Source organism: Neodiprion fabricii, chromosome 7 (assembly GCF_021155785.1).
Source record: "Neodiprion fabricii isolate iyNeoFabr1 chromosome 7, iyNeoFabr1.1, whole genome shotgun sequence".
NCBI classification, from domain to species: Eukaryota; Metazoa; Arthropoda; class Insecta; order Hymenoptera; family Diprionidae; genus Neodiprion; species Neodiprion fabricii.
The window spans coordinates 977365-992853 of record NC_060245.1 but is presented as its reverse complement, the minus strand read 5'-3'; the positions used below and the strand labels follow the sequence as shown (position 1 = coordinate 992853).

At 40.3% G+C, this 15489-nt stretch overlaps 4 protein-coding genes across 23 annotated transcripts; 1 reads left to right on the top strand and 3 right to left on the bottom strand.

The window, feature by feature from the left end:
• Positions 1–58: 58 nt before the first annotated feature.
• Positions 59–5582, bottom strand: LOC124186025 (endoribonuclease CG2145-like). 14 transcript variants are annotated; one of them, XM_046577334.1, is made up of 11 exons: positions 5401–5582; positions 5084–5287; positions 4576–4626; positions 3878–3943; positions 3314–3376; positions 3089–3151; positions 2852–2926; positions 2676–2780; positions 1693–2593; positions 1199–1607; positions 59–935 (listed from the first exon to the last, which is right to left on the bottom strand). In XM_046577334.1, exons 1-11 carry the CDS (start codon positions 5450–5452, stop codon positions 693–695), a joined length of 2232 nt encoding a protein of 743 aa, XP_046433290.1. In that variant the 5' UTR covers positions 5453–5582; the 3' UTR covers positions 59–692. The 14 variants fall into 14 exon arrangements, with proteins under 14 accessions (XP_046433290.1, XP_046433291.1, XP_046433293.1 ...); XM_046577335.1 differs by having other exon boundaries at positions 2864–2926; positions 5401–5581; XM_046577337.1 differs by lacking the exon at positions 3878–3943.
• A 1755-nt stretch (positions 5583–7337) lies between these two features.
• LOC124186034 (glyoxalase domain-containing protein 4) lies at positions 7338–9465 on the bottom strand. The gene is made up of 6 exons (XM_046577372.1): positions 9059–9465; positions 8666–8715; positions 8243–8508; positions 7948–8103; positions 7680–7855; positions 7338–7554 (listed from the first exon to the last, which is right to left on the bottom strand). The coding sequence occupies exons 1-6, from the start codon at positions 9146–9148 to the stop codon at positions 7426–7428; spliced, it is 867 nt and encodes a 288-aa protein (XP_046433328.1). The 5' UTR covers positions 9149–9465; the 3' UTR covers positions 7338–7425.
• Positions 7457–13541, top strand: LOC124186026 (F-box/LRR-repeat protein 4). Of its 7 annotated transcripts, none has more exons than XM_046577356.1 (9): positions 7572–7595; positions 8069–8123; positions 10152–10378; positions 10455–10548; positions 10618–11074; positions 11147–11384; positions 11496–11856; positions 11919–12246; positions 12305–13541. In XM_046577356.1, exons 3-9 carry the CDS (start codon positions 10154–10156, stop codon positions 12639–12641), a joined length of 2040 nt encoding a protein of 679 aa, XP_046433312.1. In that variant the 5' UTR covers positions 7572–7595; positions 8069–8123; positions 10152–10153; the 3' UTR covers positions 12642–13541. The 7 variants fall into 7 exon arrangements, with proteins under 7 accessions (XP_046433307.1, XP_046433306.1, XP_046433312.1 ...); XM_046577352.1 differs by having other exon boundaries at positions 7577–7595; positions 10149–10378; XM_046577355.1 differs by lacking the exon at positions 7572–7595 and adding an exon at positions 9768–9898 and having other exon boundaries at positions 8108–8123; positions 10149–10378.
• LOC124186029 (mitochondrial ribonuclease P protein 1 homolog) lies at positions 13350–15433 on the bottom strand. The gene is made up of 2 exons (XM_046577364.1): positions 14745–15433; positions 13350–14670 (listed from the first exon to the last, which is right to left on the bottom strand). The coding sequence occupies exons 1-2, from the start codon at positions 15125–15127 to the stop codon at positions 13728–13730; spliced, it is 1326 nt and encodes a 441-aa protein (XP_046433320.1). The 5' UTR covers positions 15128–15433; the 3' UTR covers positions 13350–13727.
• Positions 15434–15489: the final 56 nt, after the last annotated feature.

Sequence of the window (15489 nt, the reverse complement as noted above, 5' to 3'; positions counted from 1 at the left end):
AGCCGCGCATGTTGATGTGTTCAAACTCCGAAACACGGATCAAAGCGTAGATATTTTCATCGTGCGGTGTATGGAATGAATTTGAGTAAATGCTGAGATACATCAGTGTGTAATTGTAAACCGAGATTCGTCGACTATGATACCACACCGCGGAAAGCCAAGACCGACCAAGTCTGCTCCGAAACACCCTAAAGTCTGGGTGTACGTACATTTTAAAAATAGTCTCGGGCCTTGCGCGGCGACAGATCGTGTATGATGCCAACTTCAGTTCTGGGGAAGTACCGACCGACATAGACTGCCGAATTTTTCTATTCCTCGCCTTCCTTTTCCTAGCTGCGTCCCTGGACGGTAAGTGCACCAATTCGTTTCATAGTCGATTTTGAGAATGGTCAAAATCTCACTAGAGCCTCTCGATTTGATTTGTGTATGTTTTACCATTGCCTCAGTACTATTTCACATTTTTCAAATTCCAATCTAAAACTGCTATTTACTTATGATTAAGATGAAAAAAAAAAAAGAAAAACAACCGATACCGCAAAATTTTTCACTCACTCATTTTTAATTCCGTGGAGTGGTTAAATGGATCAACATCATTTTAAACATACAAAAATTTTTAATTTCCTGAAAACTCTCATTGTGCGATATCATGAAGAATTTGAGTAAATATAACTCGAGACTCCTTGACTCTGATATTACACTATAGGAAGGCCAAGGTCGATCAAGTCAGCTCCGAAGTACCGGAACGTGTGAGTGTACAGCATGAAACGCGTTCCCCCGAGTGCGATATTGCAATAATTGTTGGGTCTTGCATAGTGGCAGATAGTGTATAGGGCCAGCTCCAATTCCGGGGAAGTTCCGACAAACAGGGAAGTCCCATTTTTTTTAATTCCACTGATTTCATAGTTGATTTTGAGAATCGACGCTGTTTGAGGAGCCTGAAACAAAACACCAGTCGTCGATATGTCGCATAGGGATGTATAAATGTACATACAGTTTGAATATTTGATTTAGTCGCGCCTTACGTCACAGAAAGTGACATCGTATCTAAAAACATTGGACAACGCCTTGGATTTGCTTATAACTATTAGAGTCTATCTAGAGTCGAACCCAAAATTTTTAGCATGATATTGAGAATTTCACATTATCTAATAACCTAATAGACGAATTATATACATACGTTAATATTCGGATCACTTACCTTTCCTAGTTCTAATTTTTCGGTGTAACTCAGGTAATTGGCACGGCCGGATTTTTCTGCAAAGTCAAACGCTATCCAGTCTTGTATGCCGTACAAAATCTTACCACCGATGATTTCCCCTTGAAATACTCGTTTGAATCCTGACGAGGATCCATCGTAGGGGGTGAACCATATGTGCTTCAGAGATTCTTTTTGTTCGTAATAATCTCTTCCTATCAGATTCTTCTTCTCCAAAAATCCCATTGTCGCAGACATAACGTTTGTGTTCAGTAACAAATCAATTAAGAGCGCCTCTTCTTTTCTACTGTTTTCACGCGTCTTGTTCTCTACTTGAGATGCTGCTTGATACAAAGAGCGAATCGCTCGAACAGTCTGAATCTGGTACGCCTCGTGCTGAATGTTGAACAAGCTGAAAGAACCGGTAATGATAGGCTTAGCGTACGCAAGTATAGAGTAGATTCAGAAAACGACGATGAAAAAACTGTTCAACTCACGGCTGGGGAGAAGCGTCTGTGATGTTGGTGCTGTTAGCAGTTGTCTTGTTCTGCAAATTCAGGGTGATATACTTTTGGGCATTATTTTCATCCATGCTGAATAGTTTCTCAGTAATATTCCACAACTCTTCATCAGAAACTGCCATAGGCCAGTTGTAGGTGGGATTTGATTGTCCCTGTCCATTATTTTGGGACGGAGATGAAATACCATTTGACGGCAGCCCGGAGTTTGGATTTCCAGGTGAAACAAACGTACCCTGAGATCCGGAATTGCCGTTACTTCCAGTATTTCCAGTTGGGTATCCAACGCTAGGTGGAGGCGCAGGTTGCGAACTACCCGAAGAGAAGCTGGGGTAATTCTGCGCAGGGTAATTTGGTGGGAAACTGGAACCACCGCCTCCATTATTCATCGGGGCACCCCCAGATCCCTGGTCATAGTAATTGTTGACTATGTGCGTGGATGTCACATAGCTGCCTTGAGAAGAAGGAGGAACACCGTAGCTGCTCCAGGAATTCTGATGGTAGTGATCGTAGTAGCTGGGAGCTGTTAGTCTGTGAACGGCAGCATTGACGCCGGCATGTATCAGTGCCTCTTTGAAAATGTCTCCCGTCTGTCTGCCCGAACTATAAGACTGTTGTCCCGGTAATATCACATAGGTTGGCGCAGGGTTTGGAGGCAGAACGGATCCCTGCTGAGGATATATGTGATTGTGGATCGGTTGTATGTTACCATGCGGATACACTGTCTGCGGCTGCAAGTATGTTTGGGTTGGATCATAGTACGCTGGCTGCCTGGGATAGCTGCTTCCTCCGAAAGAAGTTACGTTTCTTCTGAAACCAGGTGCCGGAGCACCGTAGTTTGGTGTTGAATTGCGATGGTTTTGAATAGGTTGACGGACAACTGAAATTCCCAGATGTTAGTGCAAGGCGTAAACTCGAGACACTTTCGTTTTTATCGCTTTGTAGAAAAAATTGAGTTTTACCTGGGCGAGATGTGGGTCTCGTGATTATTGGGGTTTTCTGTGTCACCGATGTGTGCTTAGGAGGTATAACAAATCCAGGGGGTGGAGGTGTCAGAGGTCTATTGTCTGAAATAAATGTACTCATTGTACAGTTGAAGACAACTAGAGCGACAATTCGTCACATATTTTTAACTAACTAAAATCATTACGGTGGATTGGTGGAGGTGGGACAGTGCCAAATGGTCTCAACGGTGAGTTGTTGGTGCTGCTGCCTGCAATAAATATGCATTCCTAAATATTTTATGGGCTCGGAATCGTTTTTTTGCTAGTTCTTTTGTTTAGCATCATTATTTGCACAGTTTCGTGGAATTATTACCAGATATTACATCTAATTGCATCAACAACGGTAAAATACGATTAAAAAAAAATAATACCAGTATGTCTCGGAGGTGGGACAGTGCCAAATGGCCTCAACGGTGAGTTGTTGGTGCTGCTGCCTGCAATAAATATGCATTCCTAAATATTTTATGGGCTCGGAATCGTTTTTTTGCTAGTTCTTTTGTTTAGCATCATTATTTGCACAGTTTCGTGGAATTATTACCAGATATTACATCTAATTGCTTCAACAACGGTAAAATACGATTAAAAAAAAATAATACCAGTATGTCTCGGAGGTGGGACAGTGCCAAATGGCCTCAACGGTGAGTTGTTGGTGTTGCTGCCTGCAACAGGTACGCATTTTTCAATATTTTATAGGTTCGGAATTGTTTTTTTTTTGCTAGTTGTATTTTTATATCGTGATTTGCTCAGTTTAATGGAATAATAGGAAGATCTGCGATTATATCAATATGGAAGATATGATAAGAAACATAGACATATTAACTGTTAAATGTCTCAAAGATCTGACAGGGATGTGGAGTCTCTGGTGAAAGTGCCGACTCCGAGCAACGCGCACAAGTTTTCGTTCGCAGCATTTATCCGCTACGCTCGGGTCATATAGAAGTTGCGCGTGTTTTGATGTTGGCGGTGTACTCGTAGCTCGGTCACCGTACTTTCATCAAAGACTCCCGATAGATTCATTAGTGAAATGTCGATATTGAACCCTGAAATAATTTTCGCTAATGGTCATTTAAACTTAGCTAACGTTTATTTAGAATATGGTGCGTTTAAGATGAAACGATGATAAAGATCAAGTTGAAGGTAAATTCACAATGAAATCTCACCGTGACTTAATGACGGAGCACTGGCACCTCGAAATGGATCCGATCCCGAGCTTGATGGGCGGTGAACTAACAGAATATTTAATCATATTTTGTCTGTTGTTACAACTCAAGTCTGTGGTGAAACTTTTCATTGAATAGTCAACACGGAGAAGTCCATGACAATTTGACTTAAGTGTTCCTTCCCACATTCCTTCGATTTCATTAATTTTTTTCAATAATTTTTTCACATAGATTTACAGAGTTGTCGGAAATAAAGTTGACGTGAATCTGCTACAGAGCGACCTCGTAAATAGATGTTATTGCATTCGCTTTGGTGAATCCGGACTGCCACGGACCGTTTATTCTCTGAATGATTTACAACCTTTGAATATTAACCATATAAAGGATTTGGGTATAATCTTAGCTTCAAGAAAGTGTCATTTAATAATCATATTGATTACATCGAAATGGTCTTACTGACGAAAGTCAACTTTTTAAAGAGATACGCGAAAAAATTCAGAAATAAGGATTCTTATGTATATCGAATATTTTACATCAAACGCTTCACGAGATATAAATCTGAAAGAAATATCCAGTATCTTTTTTGCTCTAAGAAATGTAATAAAAAATCAGTAAAAGAAATCGCAAGGATTTAGGGTCGAACGTGCATCAAGTTGGTATAGAAATTCTCGTATATTTTACGTGTGCCTGGACATTACCTGACGATGAACCAACTCCACGTTCTGAGGTCAGGAACGTGTGTGATGATCCTGAAAAGTAGGAACAACATTTGGTCAAGAATAATGAAACGTATATAATTTCACTTAGAATGCTGGTGATTCATTTTAAATAGTTCATAGAATTTAGTTATCCGTTATCCTGCTCTTTTGTAAAAATCAATTTATTTCCAATTTTCAACACGAATATAAGCAAGGTATAACTGCGCATTAATAGTCGTTGCATCATCATCATATCTCTGTTTTCGATTTCGTACAAGTTGTTTGCGTATGATGGTTTTGTTACGTCTGCGAGGTTACACGAAGCCATATCTTGACTGAGAAAAATTCAGAGGTCAGAGATTACGATACGCTTATGCGTCCCTCAAGTTCAATCGTCCGTTTTAAGAGACAAAAATTCTGTATCAGTCAACAAGCTTCAAGGAAAGAATGGATTAGCCATTCTTACGTTTAGCATCGATTCTTCTACATTATATTACCACAATATTACCTGTGTTGTGGTTTGTCGATGGCTTCGAACTAGACCACCAGTTTGTTTTAGAGCTTGAAATTGGGTGAGACGTTTCCTTCCTACGAGACGAACTTCCACCAAACCACGAAGATCCACGGGATGAACTTCCACGAGACGAACTTCCGCGAGACGAACTTCCGCGAGACGAACTTCCACGAGATCCACCCCATTTTGCGTCAATGCCTGCTCAGAGGATATTTTTTTTGTATTATAATTAAATCATTGCACACCGTAGAAGGTGATTCGTAACTATAATCCCTCTTGCAACAATTGTTTGTAAAATCGAGTATACTTACCGAAAGCTACAACGAGCACGACAAAAATTATTATGTGGAATTTCAGTTCCATTTTGTATATAGAGAGCCACTGCTTCTGCTCTGTATTGAATTACCAATTGAACTGAGCTCTAAAGTGCTTACAAGCGGTAGGAGACTCGCCGTTTTCCGCCTACTGATTTAGTTGCCGCTTATCTGTGTATACAGACCACTTCTTCCCAGAAATTCCAAGAACACTGGTTCAAAGGTGACACTCGAAACTGTGAATGAGATGATTCCTTGTCTTTATGACATCACCGTTTGCGCGTGTATGCGTGTTTCTACAGTATTTCTTTGAAGTGCAATAATCACGTTAAGTGGGGAAATAAACTAACTTACAATTTGTTGGAAATATCTTACTATCTATTCATTCAAATTCATCGAATTCCTCAACAAATTTTCTTCGGTATAAATGTATGCGCAAACTTGCTTAATTGCATGCGTAATATGGCTTTGAGGAAATAATCTTGAGCTTTTCTTATATGTTATACCGTTGTTTTCCAACTTGCTCCATCAGAACTGTGAACAATACACGTCTTTGCATGAGAATTTATCCCCCCCGAAATCTCTTGTCCCTCTATTATGGACCAGATGTTCTGCTATAGACACATAATATACATATCAGAACAGTAACTTATCTGTATGGGGTCCGTAAAAAGGTTCAGTATACATATAGGGCATTCCATTCCAACTTGACCACAATTAAACCCTGAGCCTCTTGATTACATTAATATTTTTGTATCATTTCCGCTTTACCAATTCACATTTTTTTTGCTGTTTCAACTACTATTTACTTATAATTGGGAGGTAATAAAACACGGGGGTATTGAAAACATTGTCAACCAATATTTTTCTAATCAAGTAGATCAACGTTGTTTTAAACATACAAATATTTTCTATTTTTTCAGACAACTCGAGTCTTGGAATTTATTTACAATGTTTTGACATGTTTTATTATATTTCATGACATATGTTATTTACATGTTACTTTACTGCTATTACCTTCGACTTGTTTTCACTCAACGCTGAGATACCCTGATTAATTTCCAGGCATTGCCAGATATTTCGTCAATGCTTACCACTTGCGAAATATTGATAAAATATGAATCAAAAATTAGCGATGAAAATATCTCGTAATTTATCGGATGAATTATTTCTTACCCAAGGAAGTGGGGACTGTGATCAAAATAATCAAGGCGAGCTTGATTTCTATTTTATTAGCTGATCACTGTAGTTGCACTTTTTAACTGGACACGTTGTTCAATAGCTTACCGATTTTTGGTCAAACGGACCTCTAATACGATCCCTAGCTTCAGTTTACAATTCAACACGTTTGCACATCCTGCAAATTCGTATCTATGACTGTAATCATATTTCCTGTACAATTATTGAGAATGCGGCGGTTAAAATAAGGAGAATAAGATATGATTCTTTTGAAACATATGTAAATATATTTTATTTCATGATAATTCGATCCGGAAATTTTATTACCAAATATCCCCTTTCGGTGCACATAACAAAGCTTAAAATTACTTTCGTAAAAAAAGCATAATCCTTGTACCTTTCACCATACTTGGACTTACAAATTAGGTACTGTTTAATTAGTCTTTTGACTAAAAAAATAGCAGTCCCGACTTCTATTTTAGCATATGATATAGGTTGTGGAAGTAAAATAAAAAATGTACACAGGATATTTTATTTTATTTATACTGCAGTTTGTTTTAATTAAGACCCGGATCTTTGCTAATATTATTTTAAATGCAAATGTTGGCTGTCCAGCAAACGCTGCGTTCAGAGTTAACTCGCAATACGCACTGCGCCGATCTACCTGCCGGTACGCTACTGCTCAGCCTACACACACACACATACGTACTATACCTACTCTTACCCGTGACATAAACAGAATATATATATACAACTAATATCGAATTTCAATTTATATTTCAACAGCACAATTAGACAGTTATAATTGATTAAACAGTATTTTTTCATTTCAGTAATGCGTATCTACGCAGTCACGCCAGCAGTTTTGTCTTCCTTGGCGATAAATCTATCCAGGATAGCTTCGCTAGGATAATCAGGCATGGAGAGTTGCCTGAAGCCCTCGTCGTCGACGAAGCAAATCTCGTGGCCATCCTGAAAGATGAATGGTTCAAACGAGTCCATATTGATTCAAGGTAAACTCACTGCACTAATGCAATAACATTCGCAAAATTCGAATCCTCGACAAACGATTCTATTTATCAAAACAAAGAAATTACCGGATCGGCAAGAATGACGACAGTAACGCTAGCTTTTCCTGGCGTATCAAGCTTTACAAGATCTGTGAGAATCTTTTGGTTTGCTTCCTTTACAGTCTGATTAAGGCGCAGCAGGTTCTCGTATGGAATTGAAAATGCGATCCGCCCATAACCCTTTGCATGTGTCACCTCAGTCCCTGGAAATCATCCACCACTTTATAGTCCCAAATCTCAGAACTTACGATCTGTGAATGTGTTAAATTAAACCCAGAATGGCCGGCCGTCTCACCAATATCCTCAAACTCAAGCTCGGCCTGATTGTGGCCGAATCCTAATAGAACTTTGCGATCATCTTGCTTGTAGACTCTCAAGCCGAGAATATTCTTCCAATATGCAATTGTACGTTCTAGATTGGAACTGGATAGGGTGACCTTCTCGACCGGATCTGAAAGCGATGACGAGGTGGTAAATATCACAAGTTTATAAGCAGAGAGACATGCTAGACCAATGCGTAAACTAAAAGTAAATCAGATAGTATAAGAATCTGTATCAGGGAAAAATACAGAGCTCTATATTCCCATTACCTCTATCAGCAGGCTGCGGTTCGTCAATAACGTAGTACTTGTAACCACCCGGCGCTTCAAGCACGAATTTCCCATCCTCCTCTCGCACCGGCCATCCTGAAGACCTTGCTCTTTCAATCGCTTCCTTGGATCTAATCGTTATCCCTTTAAAGTCATTGCCTCTTTCGTAAGAATCAATACCGTAGTTGTACGTCAGTTCGACAACAAAGTGATCGTCCTCAGGCCCGTAGCCGACCATAGTTTTGCTCCAGCGATTGGCGTAGGGCCTATAAATTTGGTAAAAATAAAAATGACGGTGGACAAAGAAATTATCGTACTGAAGATGATAGCGAGGATCGTAATTTATATGAGAAAGAACAATTGATGGAAAGGGAAAGGAAACCGTTTTCAGACTCGGTTTATATTTTTTAGTCAACAGCTAACCCGTTGCAAGCAGCTTCGCAACCGTCCGAGAATTCCTCATGTCTCAGAACCTGGAATATAAGGGAAGAGAAAAAAAAATCAATACCCATATTTCTGTGTATAGAAAAATGAAATAAAACAAATGTATGGCAGGGTCCTTTCGTCCCTAGTTACGGTACTGTGAAAATTTCAAACGTGATAAAGGGCTGCAGGGTGTTTCGAAATTAACAGAAAACGGATTCAAGATGTGAACGACGCTATAGCGATGAGAAAAAATCTATTTGTATTGTATAAAATGTAACTGGTGTGCAATAAGATAATCATAATAATTGACGTATCAAAATTATGTTTTCAACGTTTATGCAATGGCCGTGATCGTAAAATACCTGTAACAATGAATTGATAAATTCTAACCTTCATTCCGAGTATTTCGCGGTAGAATCTTGCAGTCAGTTTACGTTCACCAATTTTGAACACGAAATGAAGGGCGCGAGCGTTTACCATTATTGTTGGTAAAATATTCAATTTAACGATTTCGAATTTATCTTCACAATATTTTCTTCGTGCTTTCGCTTTTCTTCAACAAGATTGACGCACTGGGGAGATACCGGCTCGTCCTTATGACGTGTCAGCGATTTTTCTGGTCTATTCGACCATTTCGACCGCTGACAAGTGGTTTTTCCTCGAGGGTATAATTGCCATTGTTGCTACCGACGAGATGGTTCTAAAGCGCTCAAAGAATTCTAACCACAGTCGAGGTCACCGTTACAGACGTGCTTCATTATGGATATATACATTTACTGAGACAGTGTGTTAATTGCGCTGATATGTAAGTGGTATCAGTGGTTAATTATTGTTGAAAACAATCAGATAGAAATACACGTTCCATTTCGTAGACGCGCGTATCTCGTTCTTAATCGCACGTTGTACTAGCTTTTATTAGGCAATTAATGCTCGTCTGATATCTTTCGCTGAATCCTTATCGCATGAGAGATTTCGAAATGGGTTTCTGATCTAATAAATTCCGATCGTAATCTATTCATGTTGCATAAACTCTCAACTGTTCGTAATTGCCGCCGTTTCGTTCAGCCCGCAATTCGTAATTGTTCCTGGATGTTTGCAGCTGTTCCCCCGCAAACTTCATGCTTATATTCACTCCGTAATGTCCGAAGGGAAGCTTCGTGAGAAGCTTGAATGGTCCTCGCAAAAAAAAACTCCGGAAATTCGCTGTATGATTGATCCGCACACGAAAAAGTAATAATACGTATTTAAATATAATCAGCTTCTTTAACAGTCCAGAATCCCAGCGTTCCGTCGTTCGCGGTAATTCGCTGTCATCTTCACGACGATGATCGAAAACATGCCAAGCATTGGCGGTGCATTACGACGATACCCAACCTAATACAACCCAACTCAACCCGAAATCCTGAAAGACGCTATTGTCAAGTAGTATGGTATACCATACAAAAAATAATAAAGTATAATTTTTCACGCTCCACAAAAGCAGCAATGGTGTCCTGCGACGAGATTAAATCCGAGTGGATATCAGTGTCGAATAACAAAGGAGCGGAAAATGATGACTCGATTATTTTTACCGAGCAATTCGTGAATAAGGTGCAACACTTCAGCTCACAGTACGGAAGTGATAAAAGCATATCCTACACGGCGTACAACATAGCTGGTAACCCGAGCAAGTTTCCCGACTATGGTGATTTTCCTCAGGCATTTGTCATGGTAAGACATCATTTGCTGGTATAATTCTCATCTGCTTAACCTCAGTATCTCTGTAATCTGTTATACTTATTTCTAGAGAACGTACGGCTGTTGGTGGGACAAGGCGCCATCCAGACTAGTTGATTACATGCCGCAGAACAATGACAATGTCGTCTGCCAGGACTACATAGGTATGGAGACCACAACAACAACAATGACGATCCATATTCTTTATTACTGATAATTGAACCCTGTTACAGATGTGGCGTACGATCGTGAGGTTTATCCAATCAGAGTGTCCATATATGAGACTTATAACCCGGGCAGCGTTGTTGGAATTTGGGCTGCCGATAGCAGCGGAAAGTGGAGCCGTCTTTGGAGAGGGCTGCCGCAGGTAGTTTCACACAAGCCAAGGATATTTTCTCCCCCTCTACAGCCATGCTGTTTCAAGACCAAGATGCTTAGACTGGAGTTCAACCACAGTAAGCAGGACTATTACACAGAGCTGGATGCCGTCCTCCTCATCGGCACTTCGGAATTTATTCAACCCCACTTTAGATTCAACAATAAAAACTTGAGCACCTTGCTTCGGCAGCTCAACGACAGTACCCTTGATTGCGATGACGTTTATAATCTGACGCCAGATTATTTACAGACACACAAAGATTTAAGGGAGCTGAAAAACACGTTTTACAAGCACTGTCAACTCTCGAACAGGTATGTAATCCAGTTTTGCACCGTGTTTCTCGTCATTTCCAAACTCGAACTGGCAAACTTTTGATTTTGCAGAAATGTTACGGGTAGGATACACAAGGGGACCATAATTGACAGGCTAGGAACTGACTACCACTGCATACCGCCAATCGAAGAAGCAGTTAGCAGTCTGCACAGGTTTCTCCAGGAAGACTTTCCAAAATTGATGCAGGACATCGATCTTTCAACTTCCTCAAGAAGTGCAGTGGCTGGAAACAAGACTGGGAGTTCGTTACAGTCGGGTGATATTTGCGGCAGTTTTTCTGTGTTGCCCGTAAGCGTTTTTTCCGTTTTAATACATTTCTTAATAGAACAGTAATGAAATAAATTAGCCACAAATTTTTAGTATAATTCAATTACAAGCATTTATTTTACAAACCTGCAGGACGAAGCGGTACTGAAGATTCTTAGAAATCTCGATCTCAGATCTCTCTGTCGCTGTTGTCAAGTTAATCGGCATTTCAACAATATAGCAAGAGATGCACTTCTCTATACCAGCCTAAACTTGAAACCATATTGGTACTGTATTGACACAAGCGCGCTTGAAACGCTGGCCTCGAGGTGCCAATATCTTCAGCGTCTAGATCTCTCCTGGTGCGGCAACTACAACACGATAACATCTAAAGACATTCAGGAATTTCTCACGTCCAGCGGAAATCAGTTGACGCACCTTAGATTCAATTCCTGCCAGTTTGTCAACAATTCCGTGATACTGAAGGTTTCCATGATCTGCCGAAACCTAAAAGGTATTTACGTTTTCATCTCTCAATCGTAAAAGATTAATTGACCGTTATCGTTCGACGCACAGAACTTTGCCTTCGCAACTGCGTGGAGATAACTAAGGACGGATTTTGGCCTCTGGCAAACCTGCAGCAGCTCGAACGTCTCGAACTTTACAGAACGTTGATTCAGACGCCGTCGCTGTGCGCGATTCTTAAGGGAAATCGAGGCATGCGCCACCTGAACCTTGCCGCTTGTGACCACGTTCATAACATGGACGATATAGCGATGGAGGTTGCCTACTCGTGTCCTCACCTCGAGAGCGTTGATTTCTGGAAGAGCCATAGCCTGACGCCCCACGGAGTCAGAGCCCTCGCTCGTTGCACGATGCTTAGAGAGGTCGACTTCGGATGGTGGTTAGTATGAAGGAGAATTTTTTAAAAAACGGTAACTTCAAAATTTGACTAATTTCAGCCTAGGCATGGGAGCTCCAGGGGAGTCGCTGAGAGCATTGGCTGCGTCCTGTCAGAATCTGGAGAAGGTCTTTCTCGCTGCTCTTCGCGGCCTCACCGATCGTGACCTCGAGCCGTTTTTAGCCTGCTCTAAACTCAGACAGTTGGATTTCCTTGGCGCAAGATCTCTTACTCCCGAAATATGTCTACGATTTTTATTATATTGCACTCAGCTGGAAATGATGGATCTCAGCTTTTGCGAAGGTATAAGCGATATGAAGATACACGAATGGCGTCAGCTTTATCCTCATGTATCTATTAAGCGTAGTTTTCAAGCAAGTGGATCGGTTTTTACATAGTTCATCGATGTTATTGCTCTGTTCGTCCGTTTATCAGTTGCTTTTTTTTTTTGACCATGTCACCTTGCAATAGTCCGAAATTCCCGTCTTTACAACGTATAACCATTGGAGTTTTGTCGGATGGTCTGCTTGGTTTTTTCCCTTGTAGATCAGTTTCATTTTCGGTGACATTTTACATCTTTGCACCAGGAAATCATTTGAAAAACAAATTTTCACTAGCTTGCGAAATCGACTTGGATTAATAAATTTTGGTGGACGAGTGACGATGCGTCGGGGAATATTTTATTAGAAGGTGACTCGAAATTTTTCAGCAAGCAACAACAACCTCTTCCGGTTTATTGTTTTATTCGTATAAGGATTGTTTTATTATTATTTATTATCGTGACATTATTGATAGACGCGAGTATATTTTACAATCGTTAATTTTTATCAAGTCTACACTGTATCTCCTTGAAAAACTTTTCTCTGGGATGATAAGCAATATACATCATCACTATTAAGATTGATTAGGATATTCTACATATTTAGTTCAAATTTGAAGTGTCGAATTGCCGTGGTGTCATATTATCTTCATATTAGCTCACGTTCTAAGCTTGAGATCTTCGTTCGAGTAGATATACCTATGTGAGTACATGCGTATGGAGTAGTGCGTACTTAAAAGCAGAGTTCTCTCCGTCCAAAAGACTGATCAAACATGTGCTTTTTTTCCACTCTTCGAAGCGATCGTTCCTGCAGCATGTGACTGAAAAAAGATCCACAGACACGATATAAAATTGTACATATCAAACGCAGCTAATATAATAAATCTAGAAAACAATTGTACCTCTGGGGCCTTAGAAAAAAAAAAAATGGTGTCTGTACACTGACAAAACATAAAAATACACTGTAGTATTAATTGAATGATATATCTAAATTATTTCATTTTTGTTACAGGAATTTTTTCATTAGAGGTAACCGTGCCGCAGGATTTCATTGATAATATAAAGGTGGAAGTAAGTGTTAGCCTGTCTGCACTAATGATCAGTATATTGTTCTCATTTGTCATAACCAACAATCCTGGTCACATTATTTACAATCCGTTATTTATTACGAACTTTTCTTTTGTCTGTCTCGAAAAGTGTATGACGTGTTTAGCGAGTGTCCAATTTTCGTTTTCGTAGGCATGTATTGTCTTTTTCTTTGAAGCTCAGTATTAACCCATGAGGGAGTTTGGGGCGGAAACTGAACTTTGCCAGTTTGTAATTGGTCAAGAGGTCTCTCCAACTTCCTAAGAGGGACGTGTTTCAAGGCCTTATGCCAATCTCCGGTGGTCCTGATATCCGCCAAGATTCTTAGCACATGATTAAGTGGCAAACGTTTGCCAGAGCCTGAACCCCATAGCAAGTACTTGTCTAGAGGGAATTTGGCCATTCTCAGACCCTCTTTTTTCGCCTTTGCCAAAGAGAGGGGCTGGTTGTTTGTCTTGTCCACCATTCCGCCTATTATGTAGATGGAGTCCGGTTCGTACTCTGTCATTTCGGTGTTGCAGTGCGGCGTCAAGTAGACCAGCTTCTTTTTGTCATAGAGCTCGGTGTACGAACATTCCTTTATTTCTAGTGGAAAATCAGGCTCGTTGGCATTCGGTACAGATCTGTAAAACTTTTCCATAACTACCGAAAATTTATTTACATTGCAAAAGGTGATGTAAAATGGATCTCGGAGTACGCGATTCTCCGCAAACAAGAAGACGAGCTGTTTGGCGCATTCTGACGACTCGCGCACTGTCATGTGTTTGTCGTATCCGAGGTCTATTATCACTTCAGGACCATGGATCTTGGCCATCATCATACGCGAGTGGTAGAAGCGATTCATCGCTGTGTCGTATATTCGCAGGAAAATTGTGTTTTTAAACAGCCTATACGCCATCTGATCGACTTCTTCCCTCCCATGTTCCTGCAGCTTCTGTTCCCTCTCTATCCTGGCTAGTTCTTTTTTCTTCCTAAAGTTTTCTTGGGTCATTTCAAGCTTGAAGAGGTACATCAGATATCGACTGCAAATTGAAATTGACAAGTTCTTATTTATCTCTGATCATTTTTAATGTAAAAACATATTAAACAAAATTACCTTCTCGCAGATCTCGTTTCATGCCTGATCAATTGCAACCAATGTTGAGGCTTTAGCTCCTTGGGTATCAGTCTGCCGTTCTGTCTCATCACCTCGACTTCGAGCTGGATCACTTTGTAAAGTTTCTCCATCTCCGGGTCCGAGTCCATCATAGCTTGAAGCTGTTCGCCGCTTACAGATATAGTGACATTTTTCTCCAGATTCTCCTGTGTCTCGCCTTCTTCGGATATCTTGCCGACTTTCGTACAAAAACGTCTTTTCGACGTGTGGAGAATATCGCAGGCACTCAGCTGTGCCTCGATCGTCGGCCGGCAATTTCGTCTTGCGGTCCACCTCAGCGGCTTTTTCGTCAATGTCAGACAACGCAGTACTCGATTAAACATATTGGCTAATTTGGAAGTTTTATAGCTATCAAAAAATCAGGATTTTCGATTCATTTGTAGCCAAGTTGAATTTGCCGCATGCACCGCGATTATTTCTTAACCTAACATTCTTTCCAATTTATTACTCCTCTCTAAATATTCTGAATTGACAGCTCTTGATAATCGAGCCAACGTGTTTATACTTTTGTAGTTTGGCAGTTTACAAGAAAAGGGTTCGCGAGTTTTAATACTTCGAACGCCTTCTTCTGCTTATTTTGTTTTGTGTAATACGGAAAATCGTTGAAGTGCGTGAAAGCGGACCACGGAGTAGAATACAATTTAAGACACTACGGATCCCGTGAAAACAGTCCAAATGCTGAGGT